Source organism: Schistocerca cancellata, chromosome 10 (assembly GCF_023864275.1).
Source record: "Schistocerca cancellata isolate TAMUIC-IGC-003103 chromosome 10, iqSchCanc2.1, whole genome shotgun sequence".
NCBI classification, from domain to species: domain Eukaryota; kingdom Metazoa; phylum Arthropoda; class Insecta; order Orthoptera; family Acrididae; genus Schistocerca; species Schistocerca cancellata.
Window position 1 is genome coordinate 77,152,440 of NC_064635.1, and position 22,693 is coordinate 77,175,132.

Here is a 22,693-nt window from a genome sequence, read left to right on the forward strand (position 1 = left end):
GATGATTTATTTGTTTTCAGCTCTTTCAGTTGCTTTTCTACACCACAGATGGCAATTCTATGCTCTCATGTCAGAGTCTGCACGAGATTCAAATGACAGTATGACTGTACGATCCTCTTGTGTGAATCGTTTCTTAAATCTGAAATTTGAAACTTCAGCTTTCCTATTGCTGTCTTCAATTGCCACACCACAACGGCTGACAAGTGACTGGATAGAAGCTTTCAACACACTTAGTGATTTTATGTACGACTGAAATTTTCCTAGGTTCTCAGCAAGATCTTTCGCATTTCTGTTTTTAATGATGCATGAATTTCTACTCATTTTTGCCTGTCAACATTTGCACCCTCTTTTTTGAAAGAGTGTAACAACCCCTGTTTCCTCAGCATTTCCTGAATTTGTTTAATAAACCACGGAGGATCTTTTACATCCTTAATCCACATACTTGGCACGTAGTCCTCAGAGTGTGATTTACAATCATTTTAAACTTTACCCACAATTTCTCTACGTCAGTCATACTGATACTAAATAAACTAAATGATGTCCATTCATTGTCTAAGTGGAACGCTAACAACTGCTTATCTGCTTTTTCTAGCATAAACAATCTCCTGGCCTTCTTAATGGAACTATTAAATTTAGTAACCACTGTCACTATTATGACATCATTATGACATCATTATCACTAATACCTGTTTCTAATCTAACACTATCAATAATGTCACGCCTGTTTGTAGGTACTAAGTCTAAGATATTTCCATTGTGTGTGGGTGCTGAACTAGCTGTTCATATCAGTTCGAAAGTACTTCACAAGACTGTCTGTCTCTACAAACAGTGATTCTCCTCACCCCCTACTCTGCCGCAATGGATGCATAAATGTCCCAGCCTTTACTCGGAAGTAGGTTAATGTTGCCTCCAACTACAATCTGGGTATTTACGTGCTACTGACCGTGGTTTTCTTTTGAATGCCTCTAGAGCTAACACAGCAGAATCAGGTGGCCGATAAAAGCATCCAACAGTTAACCTGATTTCACATAGACCTGTTGTTATTATTTGGCATGTGACTATGGCCTCCCGTCGGGTAGACTGTTCGCCGGGTGCAAGTCTTTTGATTTGACACCACTTTGGCAGTTTGGTGATTTGCACATCAATGGGGATGAAATGATGATGATTAGGACAACACACACCCAGTACCTGGGGCGGAGAAAATCTCCGACCCAGCCGGGAATCGAACCCGGGCTCTTAGGATTGACATTCTGTCGTGCTGACCACTCAGGTACCGGGGCTGGACACCTAGACCTGTTATGTATGACTAGATAACTATGCTGTCACACTCAACTTTGACCTCAATAGACACAATAGTTTTGTTAAATGCAATGAGCACTCCCCCTCTTATGACTGCTCTCACCGGTCTTTTTGATAAACATCCCATGAATTGCTAAATATCTCAGAGAAATTTGCTGGGGGTCTGTAAGTGAGGAGCTTTATTATGAATAACTCAACAATTTACTGTTAAAATTCTGACAGCCGAAGTGTTCATCAGAGTACCTCAACCTATCACGTAGCCTATAAAACCCTCATTGCACTCCACAAGTACTACACTAGCAGAGAAGCAACTTCCATTGTTTAGTGCATCCTTGACCTATCACGAAGAAGCCTACAAATTCCCACCCGATAATTCAGGTCTAGAAAACTGCTGCAGAGACTATCACAGAGGCGACAAAGCCTTCGGTTGAGACACTCCATTCGGCTCCGTAACAAATGATCCCCATCAACTCTGTGAACAATGCTGCAAATTGCAAGTTTTGCAGCCTGCACATGAGGCCATGATTCTTCACCACCTCAACCAGCCACCTGTAAGAACTGAGGACAGCCTCAGAAACCATGCAAAAGGCTTCACTGGTGCTGACATGAGCAACAACTTGCAGACTACTGCACTCCACATGCTTGATTAACACTGGATCTCCCAATAACTAGTAAAGCCCTGCCCCCTGTGTGCCTGCACAGTCCCTGCTGAAGGAGCAGCCACCTGTCCATTAGTAGGGTGAATGGGCGAGGCTAGAGAGCCAGCCTCCTCTTACCCAGCAGTGAGCACGTATTCCCCACATAGGATATGCCAAAAGGTGTCTTTGACAGCTGAGCCCGTGGGCAAAACCAGTGACATCTGACATGTCCCATGCAGTGTGCCAGTATCTCCACTGTCGAGGCACCCTGACACGGCATCCCGCAAATGGCTGACTGTGGCCGTAAGCATCTTCAGTTGTCTGTTCCTGCATCTGCACACAGCACACACGTACCCTATCTGTCCTAGTAGTAGTAACCTGAGTAACTTTACTGTAAAGTTTGGAAGATAGGAGACGAGGTACTGGCAGAAGTGAAGCTGTGAGGACGGGGCGTGAGTCGTGCTTGGGTAGCTCAGTTGGTAGAGCACTTGCCCACGAAAGGCACAGGTCCCGAGTTCAAGTCTCGGTCCGGCACACTGTTTTAATCTGCCAGCAAGTTTCATATCAGCGCACACTCCGCTGCAGAGTGAAAATCTCGTTCTGGATCACAAATCTCACGTGGCTTGTGGAATAATCTGTCAAATTGTAAAACTTGATAACTAAGCTATTGTGTAAAAATAAAATAACGGTGTAGGAAAATGTATCCCATGGGATAAATAATGTTGGCAAAATGCACTGAATTAAATATTAACCTGCAGTGTTTATTTCAAGTAAAGGAATCCAAAAGAAATCACATCCAAACTGCGGCCATGCAATCCTATTACCGATAAGAGTTTCCCAATCACATACAAAATCAAATAAAACAATGAGTAGCGATCAGAGTGATAGGTAGTGTTCTGTGTGCTACTTATCATTAAATATCACACTGCAAAATAGTCACAATCATAATCACCAGTTCTGTTCATAGTTATAAAGTTGATATAAGAGTCTGTCACTAACAGAAGTACTACCATTTGCACAAAGAGCCTTAAAATTTCAGTGCAGTAACTGAAATTTACAATGAACCCAAAGCAGCACAAGCACTAAATGCTCTAAACAAGCGTGGCACTCTGACTGCCCAACCTCTCACCAATCTTACCACAAACCACCGGCAAAGCACTTCAGTAAAATGACATCAGCCAAAAAGCCTCGAGATTCACTCTGGCTGCTTATTTAAAAACCTCAGTCTTGTGACCTACTCTGTATACAGCATACGAGCTTCCCTTCACCACAGTATCATAACATTTTCAATTTTTTATACTCCATTTAATTTACATATATATAATAAACATACTCAATTTCTTGCATTTCTACATCATGTTCATCATTCAAATAGTTATAAGTTTTAAACAAAAATTATGCAAATTACACTTGTACTGAACTGATGGCCCAGCTTGAGTCAAATGTGAGACTGACTTCCATGTAGTGTTGCTGTACCGTACTGGTCAAACCAAACATGGCTGTCATTAATAATTATAACAGAATCTATTTTAATTAATAATTTCTGCATGGTTTTTTACTGCAAATAGAACAAGCTGCTGCTAATAATTTGTGTACACGTGTAGAACTCTGTTTCAACCAATGTTTCAACAACAATCTATAATAATTTGTTTAATAATTTAGACATCCAATAACTGCATCACAAAGCTGGCTCACCCTGTAACTGACAACAATACGTTTTCATTGGTGTGCTGTATGTATCCTTAATTTGTTCATAAATATTTTAATGTAGTTATAAATAATAAATGTTTAAACAGTAACAGTTCTTAAACTGTATGTTATATGACAAGTTTGTTGGATTCTAGAGTTTCTGTAGATTTTAAAAGTGTCTTTCGATACTCTATATCACAGCTGCAAACAATTTATGTGAATATACAGTATTTTCAGCCTAATATTTCAGTCATTACTCCACGAATATATAGTACTGTAGCAGAAGAAGACGAGTAGCGCAGTCGCCGTAGTGTAGTGCTTATGATACTAAATTGTTGCATGAAGGGTCGTGAGATCAAAACTCACCTGAACAGAAACATTTTAATTTCTATCCTTGGTTCGAGTACATTGTAGAAGTATCCACAAATGGCAAGAATCATTGTTCTGGAATGTTCTGTAGCTGTATATATACCATATTCGTTCTGCCCAGAGGCAGTTCACTCCGCGCTCTTGTATGTGCAAGTGCTGAATAAACCTCCGTTAAGTGAAGTTTGTGTTTGTCATTCATCTACTTACACGTTCTTCAACGTGACATTATTCTGGTGGAGGTACTGGTATTGGAACTTGTGAAACCGCAAATTATCGACACCACAGTGGCTCCCATCAGGCCACGAGAGAGCTGCTGTTTAGGTGGCGAGAACCTCGAGTTCGAGCCATATTCAACAAATCGCAATATATCGGAGGCGGAAGATGAGGACAACAGCACGATGACAGAAACTGCGTGCCACCACATGAGACATCCTTCTGGGTTCTCTGTGACGATGGCAAAGATCCAAACAAGTGGCTGAAGGTATATGAGTGTATAGCCAAATTTAACAAATGGGATGACACCATATGTTTGGCTAACGTATTTTTCTACTTGCAAGGCACTGCCAAGCAATGGTATGAGAATAACGAGGAATAGTTCACAACCTGGGAAGTATTCCAGGTGGAACTGCGCATATATTTCAGCAACACACAATGACAGAAGTGCAAGGCTGAAGATAAATTAAAGTGCAGGGCACAGTGTCCAGGAGAAACGACAGCATCCTACATTCAAGACATCTTGGAGCTGTGTAAAATAGTGGATCCTCGAATGAAGGATGAAGATAAGGTTGCACATCTCATGAAGAGTGTTGCCGAGGACATGTATCAAGCCCTACTCCTGAAGGAGGTTTTGACAGCAGACGACTTCATAAAATGGTGCTAGTACATTGAAACAATGCATCAAAAAAGAATTACACGCAAGAAGTTTGAACAATTTCCAAATGTTGTATTGATGTCTGTGATGGAGGAAGAAACTGATTTCACATGTGTTCTTTTCCAGATAGTGAGAGAGGAAGTTCAGAGGGCACTTGGATTGCACAGTGAGCAAAAAACAGAGGCGCTTCAAGAGGTCATAAGGGAGGAAGTGGAACAGACATTGAACCCAATCTCTCGTCCTTCATTTCCCTTTAGAACGGTAAAAAAGTCAAGACTCAAGTGAAGTTACGTTCCTACAATGGTGCGTGAGGAACCTGCTTGGGCACCAAAGAAGACTGATGTCTGGAAGACCCAGGATAACCAACAAGTATGTTTCCACTGTGGACGACTGGGACATGTGGTGCGCTATTGTCGAGAAAGGCGGCAGATATTTGACGACGCCCGTGCCAGAAGACAGCATACCGATCTTAGCCGACACCAACTCCGGGACGACGAAGATGAACAAGAAGATGTGGGTGCAGGATGACATATATCACCATCGCCGCAAGCTAGCTCCTGGAGATGACACTCCCCAACATGCCGACCAAGGTCTCCATCGCCGTTTAGAAGCTCCGGCCGATCACCTAGTTGCCGCAACATGGAAAATTAAAGGGTGCGACCTTCCTTGGAGGTGAGGCCGTTAAAGAGAAAAATCCTCCGTCGTCGATCACTACAAAAATGATAGGAAACTACGTCGATATCCTCATGGATGGCCGACCAGCCCAACTCTTGTGGACTCCGGAGCATCATATTTAGTCATTTCGGAGAAGTGCCATCACCAGTTGCAAAAATGTGTTGAAATGTGTGTGAAATCTTATGGGACTTAACTGCTAAGGTCATCAGTCCCTAAGCTTACACACTACTTAACCTAAACTATCCTAAGGACAAACACACACATCCATGCCTGAGGGAGGACTCAAACCTCCGCCGGGGCCAGCCGCACAGTCCATGACTGCAGCGCCTTAGACCGATCGGCTAATCCCGCACGGCTGCCAGTTGCAGAAAACCATATTCGTCGACAACAAAAAATCTCTGCTGGAGGTGGCTAATGGGGAATATGTAAAACTTACAGAAAAATGTACCATTTGTGTGGGTATAAGTGGCCATACACAGCCCTTAGAACTCGTCATCTTACAAGAGTGTAGTCATGAGGTCATTCTCGGATGGGACTTTTTGAAAGCTTCTCAAGCAATTATAGATTGTGGTCGCTCGAAGATTATACTAGATGAGATGAGATACTGTGGACAGGAAGATGCGCATCCGGGTGTGTGGAGACTATGTGTACTGGATGAAGTTATCATTCCTGCAGTCAGCGCTAGAAAGGTAGCTGTCATGTGTCATCAGCCCATGGATCTTGTAGTGGAATGTAAGAGAAGTATACCACTGGAGAATAGCTTGGTCATCCCAGCCTCCATCGTCTCATTTACGAATGGATTTGGTGAATTGTGGATAGTTAACTGTCGCCGAGAACCGCAGATCCTTCAAAGACGCATGTGCATAGCAAATGCTGAGCTGTTAACTGCAGAACAACTGAGTGTCACAGAAACCTCCCAAGCGGAGTCTGTGGGCTAAATTAGTGCTACCACTACAAGAGAAGATCTTCTAGCTCGACTATCACCAGATCTCACTAAGTAACAAAAGAAGAAGCTAATTGCCATTCTTCAAGAGTTCTCTGAATGCTTCAATCCACAGGTGAAGAGCAAATTAGACAAATCGACAGTGAAGAAATGGATTAGCACTGGAGACCATCAACCAATAAGCCAGAGAGCATACCTTGTGTCAGCAACGAAACGTCGCATAATTCGCAATGAGGTAGAGAAAATGATGAAGAATGATGTCATTCAGCCTTCGCAGAGCCCATGGTCATCACCAGTGGTTCTCATCAGGAAGAAGGATGGCAGTTGGTCCTTTTGTGTTGATTACAGGAAGCTTAATAAGGTAACTAAAAAGGACATTTACCCTCTTCCACGAATACACTAGATTGTCTGAAGGGGGCTAAGTTTTTCTCAATCATGGACATGTATTCAGAATACTGGCAAATCAAAGTAGATGAGGCTGATTGTGAGAAAACTACATTCATATTCCCTGAAAGCCTGTATGAGTTTAAGGTAAGGCCGTTTGGTTTGTGTAATGCACCAGCAACTTCTGAATGAATGATGGAAAATCTCCTAAGGCACCTGAAGTAAACAACGTGTCTTTGTTATTTAGATGACATTATAGTGTTCTCAGGGACATTTGATGAACACGTAAAAAGACTGAGGGCCGTTCTTAAGTGCCTCCAACATGCCAGACTGAAAAAGTGCCTCCAACAAGCCGGACTGAAACTTAATCCAAGAAAGTGTCTCTTTGGAGCAAAAGAAATCAAAATATTTGAGCACCTTGTGTCAAACGAAGGTGTGTGGCCAGACCCAGAAAAGGTGAGAGCTATAACGGAATTTCCTATTCCTAAAAGTATTAGAGATGTGAGAAGCTTCTGTGGATTGTGTTCTTATTACCATTGTTTTATCAAAGACTTTTGCATCAAAGCCAGGCCACTCCAAGAGTTGTTAAAATCTGATACTAAATTCATCTGGGGTTGTGCTCAACTAGATTATTTCGATGTGCTGCGAAAAGCTCTGACGACTGACCCTGTACTTGGTCCGTATGATGAGAGAGCACTGTAATGGATCTGGGAGATGTGTTATTTTCTACCGCATTTGTCGATACCAAATCTAATGAGGGAGGTTGTAAATGTTTTCTTATATTTTTGTCAGAATATTTTTTGTGAATTGTAATTTGCCTTATTTTATGCTAATTTGCGTATATGTTTGAGAGTGACAGCATATTGATTAATATTAGTAGATGTGACAAAGAATATCAAAGAGACTGGTTACAAGCGGAAGCTTGTGTGTTATGTGAAATGTCTTTGACGTTGGAGTCGTCTTTGACCGTAGTCAGTCGGCTGTGAACTCTCGGTGTGTTTGACGGTGGAACAGTGTGCAGGTCGCCATTATAATAATTTGCAAGTGAACAGGAAAAATGAATTATGTTACTACTTTTTTATATAAGCATCAAGAAGGAACCACATTTGAAGAAATGGTATTTGAAGCACCAAAAATGAGGCAAACGCATTGAACCAGGTCATTTCTGCAGCTGACGAAACAGCATTGTGGACTCATACTTTCACTAGACGACTGAAGCCAACACAAAAAAGTCAAATATCATCTTATATACATTTCACGGATAAGTGAGTACTGTCACGAAGTATGCTAAATTCAAGTATACAAAAATAGTGAGCATATTTCAGCACCTACAGAACTACACACAGATGCCACTGGGTACGGGATCGATGCTGTTCTGAGGCAGATTTCGGATGGAAAAGAGAAGGTTATAGCCTAGGGAAACTACTCAACTACAGAAAGAGAATGTCTTGCTGTGATCTGGGCCATGTGCAAATTTTGACAGTATCTCTATGGAAGGCCATTCACAGTTGTTACAGACCATCATTCACTTTGTTGGTTGACAGGTCTCAAGGATCCAACAGGACAACTCACCAGATGGGCAATACATCTTCAAGAGTATGACATTACCATAGTGTACAAAAGTGGAAGAAAACACCATGATGCCGACTGTCTCTCAAGAAACCCTGTGTAAGACCATCAAGACTTTGGTGAAGATACTGACTGTCTCGCTGCACTTCAGGATCTCTCTGCTGAGCAGAAGAACGCCAAGATATCTCAAATTATGCTTGCCTTAAATCGATCAGAGGATGTGAAAGGACAATTTAAGGTAGTTAATGGATTACTTTGCAAGAAAAACTTTGATCCATTTGGAAAGAGGTGGCTACCAGTGATTCCTAAACACATGTGCTTAGGTGTTCTACAGAAATTCCATGACATACCTGAGACCGGAGACTCGCAAGAGATTTTTCTGGTCAGGTTTATTTAGGAGTGTCCGTCACTATGTGTCACACTGTCGAGAGTGCCAGAGGAGAGAGGCAGTTCCTCAGAAAACACCTGGCCGACTCATACCAATTCCACCAGCCGAAACGGCTTTCCAGCATGTTGGGATTGACCTCCTCAGACGATTTCCAATGTCTACTAGTGGCAATAAATAGATTATGGAGTTTGCACTGACTATCTGATGCGCTATGCCTTTACAGAAGCCATGAAAACAGCCAAAGCATCCGAGGTAGCGAAATTCATCGTAGAAGACACTGTATTAAAACATGGTGCCCAAGGTGATTAATTATGGATCGAGGGAAAGTATTTCAATCGAATCTTGTGACAGAGATAAACCGTCAGTGCAACATTACTCATCACACGACAACTGCCTACCATCTGCAACTAACCGGCTTACTGAACGCCTTAATAAGACCTTGGCTGACATGCTATCAATGTTCGTCAATGTTGAGCAGAACAATGTTGCTACCTTCCGTGACGTTTGCCTACAACACCTCCAAACGAAAGACCACAGGATTTGCGCCATTTTTCCTGGTGCATGGGCGTGAGGCGACGATGACGATGGACACTGTGTTTCCATTACACCCTGATGACGTGGATGACAGCTACATTGGCCAGGTGTTAACCAGAGCTGAGGAAGCTCGGCAGTTGGCTTGACTCCACACGCTGCAGGCTCAAGAAAACGATCGCCGAAGGTATGACACAAGCCACCGCCCTGGTGTCTACCAGCCTGATGACCTCCTCTGGATCTTCACTCCTATTCGGAAGATTGGATTTCTCTGATAAGCTCCTCAGGCGCTACTTATATATAATAGAGGGAAACATTCCATGTAGGAAAAATACATCTAAAAACAAAGATGATGAGACTTACCAAACAAAAGCGCTGGCAGGTCGATAGACACACAAACAAACACAAACATACACACAAAATTCAAGCTTTTGCAACAAACGGTTGCTTCATCAGGAAAGAGGGAAGGAGAGGGAAAGACGAAAGGATGTGGGTTTTAAGGGAGAGGGTAAGGAGTCATTCCAATCCCAGGAGCGGAAAGACTTACCTTAGGGGGAAAAAAGGACAGGTATACACTCGCATGCACACACACATATCCATCCGCACATACACAGACACAAGCAGACATTTGTAAAGGCAAAGAGTTTGGGCAGAGATGTCAGTCGAGGCGGAAGTAAAGAGGCAAAGATGTTGTTGAAAGACAGGTGAGGTATGAGTGAGTGGCGGCAACTTGAAATTAGCGGAGGTTAAGGCCTGGCGGATAACGAGAAGAGAGGATATACTGAAGGGCAAGTTCCCATCTCCGGAGTTCTGACAGGTTGGTGTTTCCAGAATGAGATTTTCACTCTGCAGCGGAGTGTGCGCTGATATGAAACTTCCTGGCAGATTAAAACTGTGTGCCCGACCGAGACTCGAACTCGGGACCTTTGCCTTTCGCGGGCAAGTGCTCTACCAACTGAGCTACCGAAGCACGACTCACGCCCGGTACTCACAGCTTTACTTCTGCCAGTATCTCGTCTCCTACCTTCCAAACTTTACAGAAGCTCTCCTGCGAACCTTGCAGAAATAGCACTCCTGAAAGAAAGGATATAGCGGAGACATGGCTTAGCCACAGCCTGGGGATGTTTCCAGAATGAGATTTTCACTCTGCAGCGGAGTGTGCGCTGATATGAAACTTCCTGGCAGATTAAAACTGTGTGCCCGACCGAGACTCGAACTCGGGACCTTTGCCTTTCGCGGGCAAGTGCTCTACCAACTGAGCTACCGAAGCACGACTCACGCCCGGTACTCACAGCTTTACTTCTGCCAGTATCTCGTCTCCTACCTTCCAAACTTTACAGAAGCTCTCCTGCAAACCTTGCAGAAATAGCACTCCTGAAAGAAAGGATATAGCGGAGACATGGCTTAGCCACAGCCTGGGGATGTTTCCAGAATGAGATTTTCACTCTGCAGCGGAGTGTGCGCTGATATGAAACTTCCTGGCAGATTAAAACTGTGTGCCCGACCGAGACTCGAACTCGGGACCTTTGCCTTTCGCGGGCAAGTGCTCTACCAACTGAGCTACCGAAGCACGACTCACGCCCGGTACTCACAGCTTTACTTCTGCCAGTATCTCGTCTCCTACCTTCCAAACTTTACAGAAGCTCTCCTGCGAACCTTGCAGAAATAGCACTCCTGAAAGAAAGGATATAGCGGAGACATGGCTTAGCCACAGCCTGGGGATGTTTCCAGAATGAGATTTTCACTCTGCAGCGGAGTGTGCGCTGATATGAAACTTCCTGGCAGATTAAAACTGTGTGCCCGACCGAGACTCGAACTCGGGACCTTTGCCTTTCGCGGGCAAGTGCTCTACCAACTGAGCTACCGAAGCACGACTCACGCCCGGTACTCACAGCTTTACTTCTGCCAGTATCTCGTCTCCTACCTTCCAAACTTTACAGAAGCTCTCCTGCGAACCTTGCAGAAATAGCACTCCTGAAAGAAAGGATATAGCGGAGACATGGCTTAGCCACAGCCTGGGGATGTTTCCAGAATGAGATTTTCACTCTGCAGCGGAGTGTGCGCTGATATGAAACTTCCTGGCAGATTAAAACTGTGTGCCCGACCGAGACTCGAACTCGGGACCTTTGCCTTTCGCGGGCAAGTGCTCTACCAACTGAGCTACCGAAGCACGACTCACGCCCGGTACTCACAGCTTTACTTCTGCCAGTATCTCGTCTCCTACCTTCCAAACTTTACAGAAGCTCTCCTGCAAACCTTGCAGAAATAGCACTCCTGAAAGAAAGGATATAGCGGAGACATGGCTTAGCCACAGCCTGGGGATGTTTCCAGAATGAGATTTTCACTCTGCAGCGGGTTGTGCGCTGATATGAAACTTTCTGGCAGATTAAAACTGTGTGCCCGACCGAGACTCGAACTCGGGACCTTTGCCTTTCGCGGGCAAGTGCTCTACCAACTGAGCTACCGAAGCACGACTCACGCCCGGTACTCACAGCTTTACTTCTGCCAGTATCTCGTCTCCTACCTTCCAAACTTTACAGAAGCTCTCCTGCGAACCTTGCAGAAATAGCACTCCTGAAAGAAAGGATATAGCGGAGACATGGCTTAGCCACAGCCTGGGGATGTTTCCAGAATGAGATTTTCACTCTGCAGCAGAGTGTGCGCTGATATGAAACTTCCTGGCAGATTAAAACTGTGTGCCCGACCGAGACTCGAACTCGGGACCTTTGCCTTTCGCGGGCAAGTGCTCTACCAACTGAGCTACCGAAGCACGACTCACGCCCGGTACTCACAGCTTTACTTCTGCCAGTATCTCGTCTCCTACCTTCCAAACTTTACAGAAGCTCTACTGCGAACCTTGCAGAAATAGCACTCCTGAAAGAAAGGATATAGCGGAGACATGGCTTAGCCACAGCCTGGGGATGTTTCCAGAATGAGATTTTCACTCTGCAGCGGAGTGTGCGCTGATATGAAACTTCCTGGTAGATTAAAACTGTGTGCCCGACCGAGACTCGAACTCGGGACCTTTGCCTTTCGCGGGCAAGTGCTCGTCTCTTTCAACATGTACGTTTAAATCTCCCATAACTGTAACATGCTTTCTTCTCATATTTTTCTGTAGTCCACCTTCAAATTCTTAATCTGCTGCACAAGGCTAACCTACCTTTATCTGCTTCATCCTGTCACCTGTTCCTCCACTTCCTCTGTTAACCCATTACTCACTACTGCACCCATTCCATTTCTCCTTCTACCATCATTTCCACTCCATTGTAATCAATGGCCTTATCTAAATTCTCTGCCTCCTCCTCCTTTCTACGTTGTTTGTGCAAACCTCACCAAAACCAGCTTCCTTCCTTTTTTCCAACTTTTGCTGGTGATATTCATATAATTATCTAATTATGTGACACTGGTGATCAGCACAAAAAGTTTGATATTGTGTAATTGGCAATGGCTGTGTGTTTTAAATCCAAAATTAAATGTTGCCATTATCATATAATTAGATAATTATGTGAATATTATCAGCAAAGGTATTTGATATGTGCTAAGAAATCAGTACATTGGTTTCCCCAATTATTTTCATCACTCCAAATAAGTTTTTGTCAAGGAAAAAAAGTGCGTCTAGGATATGAAAGGGACAGAAAATCAGGATAGGTATATATGAGTATGGAACCTGAAAGAAGAAGAGAATACAATAGAATACCTCAGCATAGAGAAAGAAAATCTCCCAACAGATGAAACAAAAATGTGGAAGAGAAATAGGATACATTTAAGAGAACATTAATAAGACCAGAAGTAGTATGTGAGAGGACCAGAAGATGGAAGCCACACCACAGTGGAATAAGACACAAAAAATATAGTGCAGAAGAATAACAGAATCTTAAGGCTGTGCTTCCAAAATATGACACTAGAAACAAGACATGAGTACCAGACAAGGAAGAAAGAGGCAAAAAGAGTGGTGGCAGAGGAGAGAAGGAGATAGATGGAAGAGTCTATTAAAATGGAGGAGGAGGATGCAGAAGGTTCAGGAAAGTTTCTCTATGGGTGGTTAAATGGAGGAGACGGAATAATATGACAGATTGTGTGTAAAATGTTAATAAAAGTATCCATGTGGAGGGAGTATTTTAAAAAATCTCAAACCTTAATGGAGAACTGAACGAAAAGGTATTGAAAACAGAAGAGGATTTAATGCAGTGAGACGGGGAAGATGTGCTGAGGAAGTGAAAGGAAGCAAGGCATCAGGTTTGGATGTGGTTTACTGTTAAAATTCTGAGAGCGTATGTTCCTAGGAGAGACAACTGATAAATCACTTCCTCCTATGCACAACTCACAAGAAAACTATGAAGCTAAATCAGAGGGACTCGAGCTCACACACAGGCTTACCAATAAATGGTTCAAATGGCTCTGAGCACTATGGGACTCAACTGCTGAGGTCATTAGTCCCCTAGAACTTAGAACTAGTTAAACCTAACTAACCTAAGGACATCACAAACATCCATGCCCGAGGCAGGATTCGAACCTGCGACCGTAGTGGTCTTGCAGTTCCAGACTGCAGCGCCTTTAACCGCACGGCCACTTCGGCTGGCGCTCACCAATAATCGCTTTTCCTGCAAACCATACCCGCCACCAGAAATAGCACACCTCACTAGCCCAAAAACTAATAAGAAGCAACAAAGCAACCTGTGTGTCAACAGCTACTGTCGCAGGGTGTATACCGTATTTACTCGAATCTAAGCTGCACTCGAATCTAAGCCGCACCTGAAAAATGAGACTCGAAATCAAGGAAAAAAAATTTTCCCGGATCTTACCTGAAATTTGAGACTCGAAATTCAAGGGGAGAGAAAAGTTATAGGCTGCATCTCCAAATCGAAACAAAGTTGGTCCATTGTAATATGAGACACAATTTAGGTCGAGTGAATGACGATACAGCTACAGCAGTTTGGTTCAAGTCGTAAGCTTAGCAGTTAAGCGTTACCAGGTAGCCATTGCTATGCGTCAGGCGCTCCGTCCGTTATTTCTACGGGTATCCTTCCTTTTCCACATGCTTCGTCTGGTTTGAATTGATTGCTTATTTTTCTTTGATCTGATAAGCGCAGTTTTCTTTGTTATAGATGTTTACATTGCTCTAAGCTGAAAATGCATTACTGTACTGTCATGCATTGTTTGTCGCATTCTGATAGTGCGTGTTTACGGCCTGTCGCCGCTCGCAGCATGGCTTGCTTTTGTGCGCGCTACCGCCGCTTACAATAAAAAAAAGAGAGGAATCGTCTCATTGGCGAAACAATGGCAAGAAACTGCTATTTGTTGTTACTTACACTGCTGCTTTCTTTGGTAATGATCAACAAGAATCAAATAATAGACTGCGTATGATAGAAGATATTCTGAACGAGAGTTTAGCAAAAATTTTTCTCCGTTTGGAAATCTTTGCAGGCGCCTCTTTAGTACATTACATTCTGCACAGAAATTAGAGTTACCTTAGATTTAAAAATCTAGTCAGTTGCCGTGCTTCATTTCTGACTGTATCAGTATTCAGCATAAGAATAATACGAATATAAACATGACATGATATGTATATTCTTCCACGTTTGCTGTTGTCTCACTCTAGTTTCGTAGTTTATTAGGCAGACAGGATTTAAATGAGATAGCAGCAAACATGAAACAATACATGGCAAAATGTTTATATTCGTATTATTCTTATGGTGACGAGAATACTACATGTGATTCACAATTTATAAAAGTTCCTATTAGCAACCATCTCTTCTCACAGATAAGAAAAAAATTCAGAACGTAGAGTTGGCCATATTGACAAACATCCCAAACAGTCTTGCCAGTCAGATTTTCGTAGTACATTGAAATGCTGCTACATTCGAAGATGAACAATACGGAATTTGTATTTACTTCGTTGGATAATGTATGAAAATGCAGTGGTCGAAACTCGGGGTGGAGAAAAAAAGCTCGTCTTCCACCTATTTTTTTAATTTATTTCCTGATGCAGAGTTTTTGGCACCAGGATTTATCTTTGTGCCTACAAAGCATTCCTGTGTAGCGCTACATATATTTGATGGCAGAAGTAAGTTGTTGTGGCACCCACCAACATTTTACAGAACTTACGCTTGCTTTGCACTCGATTCTAAGACGCAGGCGGTTTTTTGGATTACAAAAACCGGAAAAAAAGTGCGGCTTAGATTCGAGTAAATACGGTACATGGACAAGGAAAAAAAAGTTCCCAGGTTTTCCCCAGATAAAAATATTCTTTTTCCCGGGTGAAAATACATTTTTCCCATGTTAAGTGGCAATATACATTCCCTAAGAGCAGCAGAACTTATCAATCCTTTAATCGGTAAAGGTTTTATATACCAGTGCAAAACTTCCGGGCCCCTTTAGAAAATGAAACCCAGCAAAAAAACATGTCATGGAAAGATCTTTGATACGTAGCAACATGAACGCTGCATATTTTTCTATTGTGAAAGTATACATATGAATTCCACCAAATACAGCACGGTAGCTTCCGAAGCACTGAAATTGAGCCTGCACTGTGTGATGTGCTTTTGTCAGTCGAACATAGCTCGTGTTACATGATTTCGCCAGCCAATGACAACTATTCCGAGCACGTGAAATGTGATGTTATCAGCCAACAACAAAATCACTGTTAAGTAATGCAAACACACAAATTCGAAAAGTTAATGGTTTAAATTCATATACACAAGGTATAGCTACAAGAAAAGCTAAGTTTTCGCACCAAATACTGGCTGTCAAAAATTTTTTTCTGTTTTTTTCTGAGGGTGTGGCTACGCAGGATCCTGAGAGCACAGCTTAAATTGCAAAAGCAGAATATTTCTGATAAGCACAATTATAAATTTTACTGTTGTGCATCAAACATTTTTTGGGGTGCCTGTCTGACTGTATGTTCCATCAGCACTTCGACTTTACCACAGAAAAGCCAATTATGTGAGAGATTGCTCAAGAAAACATCTCTCACTTTTTTTTAAGGATAATTATAATTTTTGCCTCTCTTATTGCATAATTTGTAATCTATGAAAGAACTAAAATAATTATAAAAACTAACATTGAAGCTTGGTCTTTTTAGTGTGTGTTACTCTTGATATATATCAAACAGGAATGTACCTGTAAAATTTTTCTAAGTGACTGGTCTCAAAGTGTATAAATTTCAAACGAGAGTCAATCTCTCAATGATATACGTAATTTATTGCATACTCTCACACGTAACATAATTCATTTTGTGTAAAAAGAAATTTACTTCTCACTGTCATTCGCAATATTTTCCCGCAGACTGTTAGAAATATAAACAGTAGTGATGTCGTGCTACTCAAAAGCAGTTTTTTGTTATGAAGTATTGAACGGTCTTCATCCTAAAGCCTTTGACACACTTTGCTGTCAACAAATGCTCATGTGTGCCCTCTTTTGTTGTTGTAAATGGCAAATTTTGTTTGAAACTTAAGTTTTATTTTGGTACTATTATCTCATTTATGTTTTATTGCTGCAGTATTAATCTGCAGTAGCAAGCTAATGTAATATTCTTTGTTGGGGTATCAGTTCTTACCAGTCAAAAATACAAAAATTTTGCTGGCACCAAAAACAATAAAAAATTGCAGAATTCTGAAAAATTCCCAAAATTCTAAAAAATTCCAGGGTTTTTGTTGGATGAAAATTTTTTTGCAATTTTCCCATATATTTCCCAGTTGTCTCAGGGCATATGCACCCTGTAAAATACGGAAAAGTCTATTCACGAAGCGTTCACTTACCCTCCTTTGTGTGCACGCCCGAAACTTGTGGTACTGCCTGGGCTGGCGTGGCACCTGTCGTCAGGGACTGGTAGTGGGTCTGTTGCACCACAGGCGGCTGTGCCACGGGTGGCTGCACCATCGGTGGTGGCAGCTCCTGCTGCTGCTGCACCACATGTTGTCCTGCTTGGACTGGGGCTGTGGTATCGTATAACAGTGGCGAACTCTCCACAGTTGGCTCTGGGATGACTTGGACTTGGGTAAGCACCCGGCTATTACACACAGCACATAAGATATTAAATCAATGAGGCTTAGAATTATATCAAAACAAAATGTACAAGCAATTTTCTATAGGGGGAAAGGTAACGACTCTGTGTATATTTGGAGTACTGAGTGGTTGTCAGACAGGCGAGGAGGATTCAGAACATTACTGTTCTACACAAATATGCAATATAATCAGTTACATACGCAACAGTTCACTATCACAGAGGATATTCCCAGATTGACTGAAGTATCCTATTTTTGGAAACAGAAACAATCAAACAGCCACACGTTTTCAGAAGTTGTAATTTTATTTACGTTACCAGTTTCGGCTTCTCATTAATGCCACCTTCAGGTCCCTACACACTCACTGTACAGAGAATCGGATACATTGATGCGGGCATAACTGAAGCCATCAATACCTGGATTCCGTTAATTTTTTGTGGACTGTGTACTCCGAAGACATGACCTGACCTGACTTGACTTGCTGTCAAGTCTTCAAAGTACTCACTCCACAAATATCAAACAATGGAAAACCCAGCAAGGAATGTACAATATTATGAAAACAACAGTTGCCACTCAACTTATAGTGGAGCTGCAGATAGGCACAACCTGCCTACCTGTTACTCGGCATCTCCGCTATATGGTTAGTGGCATCACTCCATGAATAAATTCACAGAATCCTGTTATCGACAGTTCTGGTTATGTGTACATCAATGTATCTGATTTTCTGTACATGGAGTGGATAGGGGTCTGAAGATGTTATTCATGTGATGCCAAAACTGGTTGTGTAAATAAAGCGACAACTTCTGAAAACATAAAGCCATTCGGTGATTTTTCTTTGGCAAATATCTGACTGGCCACTGTCCCGTATCACTGACAGATCAACAGGTTATTAACGACATCCAATCATTCTCACCACTCACTTCCTCCTCAAACCTAGATCTACTGCAAAACGTTATGTATGCACAAACTGTAACATCCCTGAAACTTTCTGGCAGATTAAAACTGTGTGCCCGACCGAGACTCGAACTCGGGACCTTTGCCTTTCGCGGGCAAGTGCTCTACCAACTGAGCTACCGAAGCACGACTCACGCCCGGTCTCACAGCTTTACTTCTGCCAGTATCTCGTCTCCTACCTTCCAAACTTTACAGAAGCTCTCCTGCGAACCTTGCAGAAATAGCACTCCTGAAAGAAAGGATATAGCGGAGACATGGCTTAGCCACAGCCTGGGGGATGTTTCCAGAATGAGATTTTCATATCAGCGCACGCTCCGCTGCAGAGTGAAAATCTCATTCTGTAACATCCCTCTCTCAAAATAAGATACTCAGTCAGTCTCAATTTGAATTTCAAAAGGGTGTATCCACGGAACATAGTATTTTCCAATTCACAAATAAGATTATACAAAATTTAAATAAGAAAATATTGCCAACTGGTATTTTCCAAGACTTGTTAAAAGTATTCAGAGATCTTACTGGTAACTTGTTTTCATTGTATCTAACTAAAAGGATTCAGTGTGTTGGATTACAAAACCCAGGAAGTGTAATAATGAAATCAAATCTTCAGAATGGGGTGCACCACAGTAATCAACACTGGGTCTACTCTCACTACCATTATATATAAAGGATCTTCCGCCGTGTATCCGTGAAGCTCGAAATCTCTTTGCTGACAATGGAAATTGGGATATATAAGTATTATAATTCAGCCTAACAGAGTAACTACTACAAGAGAAGGAAGAAATGCTACCCGAGTCCACCAACCTGTTAACTATACAGGACTGAGGAACATTTGATAGTTCTTATATCACATAGTGTGGTTTGGTTACCATAATGAAATACTGGACACAAAAAAAGAATTGTTGAAGAATTGAGGGACCTTTAAGCTCTCAGCAGTACACTTAAAGATCTCTCAGTTACTGCTAAGGATTAGAATATCATGGGTGTGTCTCCTAAGAAACTTCAAATATATTTCCTACGATACGAAAAATATTTACAATAATGTTTCTGTCATGTTGATGGAATTAATACACACAAAGGGTGTCCCTTGGAGGGTTTCATATGACATCCTACACTGACCAGATACAATGTTCAGATGCTCTTTACAAATACAGTGATGGGGTAAGTTTATGTGACAGACAACACTACCTCACACTGAACAGTGATACACAGTCACAGCATACGCAAGGAATAATCAATCTGCATCTACATCTACAATCTGTGAGCCACTGTGAAGTGCACAGCAGAGGTTATGCTCCACCGTACCAATTGTTAGGGCTTTTTCCTGTTCCAGTGACACACTGAGTGCAGGAAGCAGGATTGCTTAAATGCCTCTGTGCGTGCTGCAATTAATCTAATCTTATCCCCACAATCGCTATGTGGGCAGTTTATAAGGGGTCACAGTATATTCCTAATTCATCATTTAAAGTGAGTTCTTGTGACTTTGTAAGTTGGTTTTCTCAGGCTAGTTTAGTCTCTCTTCAAGTGTCTGCCAGTTCAGTTTTTTTTCAACATTTTTGTGACACACTCCCATGGGTCAAACAAACCAATATTCTGACCAGTGAGTGGATCAGATGAATGCTGCACCAACCTTATAGTTCCACTGCACAACAAACTTGTTCTGTTAGCACTGTAAATAGCAATTATTCTTCATGTACCATAATTGTCCACAATACACATTGTTGGTTGGAATACCATACCAGACTAACACAGCAGAACTACTTTTATTAGGAACATAAAATAAGGGATTAGTAAAAATTGCAATATAGCGCCAACGGTGCACTGATGTCATCAATAGTCCTACAATGGAAATACAAGAAACAACTCAAAATGGATAATGTCACTAACAACACAAAATCATCATCAATGCAAAACCCAACATTCTAACAGGACCTTCACAATAACAAAAGCTTCTGCATGAAGAAGAAGAAGAAGAAGAAGAAGAAGAAGAGTGAGAGCGAGAGCAAGAGAGAGAGAGAGAGAGAGAGAGAGAGAGAGAGAGAGAGAGAATATGAAATTTAGCAAATTGTAAAATATAAGTTAAGACTTATCGACTAAGAAAGTACAAAACAAAATGAAAAACTAGCATAAATTACCATATATTTTTATGTTAATGACACTAGACTTACAGAGGTATGAATGTGTTTAGAGTCTAAATAAAAATTTTGAGAATTACTACTTTCCACCGCTCCAAAAGAATACAGTCATATGTTGTTATATACTTTCTGGCCTCTAAACTGTTTATAAAATCGTTGTACTTCATTGCTTCGATGAATTTATTGCTTTTACTCTGAAACTGGGTGGCGACACTGCCTGACCGATTCAGTTGTTTGTGATGCGTTCTTTGCTGTGTTATTATTAACTTCTTACACATTTGTCTTCCATTAAAATGTGATCTAGGTATGTTACACAAGTAAAGCAAGTTTAATCAATTCAGAAAACATACTATCAATATTTCATTTATATATTTACATTTTAGGGGCTGTTCTATTTTCATTTCCATTTTTGAGATTAAGGGCTGAGAAAGTGACATAGAAAACTTGCCTTTACAAATGTTCTATTACAAGAAAAATGCTGTTCTGAGAGAGAGAGAGAGAGAGAGAGAGAGAGAGAGAAGCAGGTGAAAGGTTACAAATATCCATAAGGCATGAAAATCAGGTATTAAATAATGGGAAAAACTATCATCTTCCTCCACAAGAAAGATGTGGATGAAAGAGTACATTCAGCCCGAAAATTGAATGCAGACTCATCCAAATTGCCAAAGACAACAGGAGAGTCACCATTAATATTTAAAGAATTGTCTGTAAAACTATGAAGTATGCACTTGTGCCTCCACCAGATGCAGAAAACTCATTTGAACAACTGGACGGTGTCGCCATGGGAAGTCCTCTGTCTCCCATGGCGGCCAACTATTTTATGGAAGACTTTGAGGAAAAAGCACTGCAGTTGGCAAGTCTCAAACCTTCTTATTTTTGGCAGTATGTAGACGATACTTTTGTGGTGTGGCCCCACAGACTAGAGACATTACCTGTGTTTCTCCGACATCTGAACTCGCTACATCCCAATATACAGTTCACTATGGAAGTGGAAAAGAATGGCATCTTACCATTCCTGGACGTCTTAGTCAGAAGAAGAACTGATGGTACACTGGGAGACATCATCTATCGCAAATCAACTCATACAGAGCTATATTTGCAGGCCACAAGTTGCCATCACCCTGCGCAACGCAGTAGTGCATTCCGTTCTCAGCAAACTCAAAGCAGGGATGTATATGAAGATGCGAAGGCACCCACTGCAACAGCGTTCTTGCCCTACTTTGGCGGCATGTCTTCGAGAATAGAAAGAATCCTCAAAAAGCACGACGTCAAGTGTGTTTTTCGGCCACCACCAAAATTGAGGAATTTATTGTGCTCTGTCAAAGACGACCTTGGCCTCAGAAAATGTGGCGTGTACAAAATCCCATGCCAACGTGGAAAATCTTATATTGGACAGACAAGCCAAACCGTGCAAGAATGTCGCGTCGAACATCATCGTCGTACACGCCTGGGGCAACCTGATAAATCAGCAGTAGCGGACTGGACACGCGACATCGTATGCTTTATGAATAGACGGAAATTTTATCCCCAGAGTCATCTTTCTGGGACTGTGTTATTAAGGAGGCCATACATATTTGCACGGCGGACAATCTTATCAACAGGGATGCAGGTTTTCAACTGAGCGCCGCCTGGAATCCAGCACTGGCTGCCATTAAATCAAAAACAGGGAAAACAAGAACTTCCGTTTCCTCAAGTGACGCAAAGCGTAGCTGAGATTTAGTTCAGACTTTAACCGCAGGAGCATCCGGCAGCACAGTTATTGCCCATAGCGCACGCGTGGATGGCCTTTCTGTAGCTCCCAGTAGGAGGCACCAGGAGCGCTGCTTCCTCCAACTACGAGCGTCTTCCCGCGCACGCGTATTGCCTGCTCCCGTCATGATAAATTCCGACACCGCCACGCGATTATCATCAGTCGCGCCTTGCAGCAGTGACAGCAGCAGTTACCACCACCTGATGATGTCGAGCAGTTGCATCGAAGAAATACTGTGCGATTTACACAATACGATCGGGCGGCAAACCCGAGAAGCATATTTGCAACAGATCTGTTGGGAAAGCATGAAAAGTCACAACTCATTACTGTCAGACAACTGTACTGGGCTGATCCTGCCAAAGCTGCACCCCCTCCCACTCCCGTCCCCCACAAACCTCCTCATAATAAGGCTTTCGACACTTTTTATATAAAGATTTAGATAATCACATACTTTTGTAAGTCAATTTAACAAAAATGAAGCATTCCTGAAAAATACTG

The 22,693-nt window shown here is 42.1% G+C and overlaps 1 protein-coding gene across 4 annotated transcripts in view; it reads right to left on the minus strand.

Moving 5' to 3' along the window:
* The window catches only part of LOC126106899 (nuclear RNA export factor 1-like), a 299,293-nt gene that overhangs the window by 242,834 nt on the left and 33,766 nt on the right, over positions 1-22,693 (minus strand). For all 4 annotated transcript variants that reach the window (XM_049913313.1, XM_049913314.1, XM_049913315.1 and 1 more), the window contains one exon: positions 17,114-17,364. In XM_049913313.1, the coding sequence (XP_049769270.1) occupies positions 17,114-17,364 (251 nt within the window). The remainder of the gene's footprint in view (positions 1-17,113; positions 17,365-22,693) is intronic.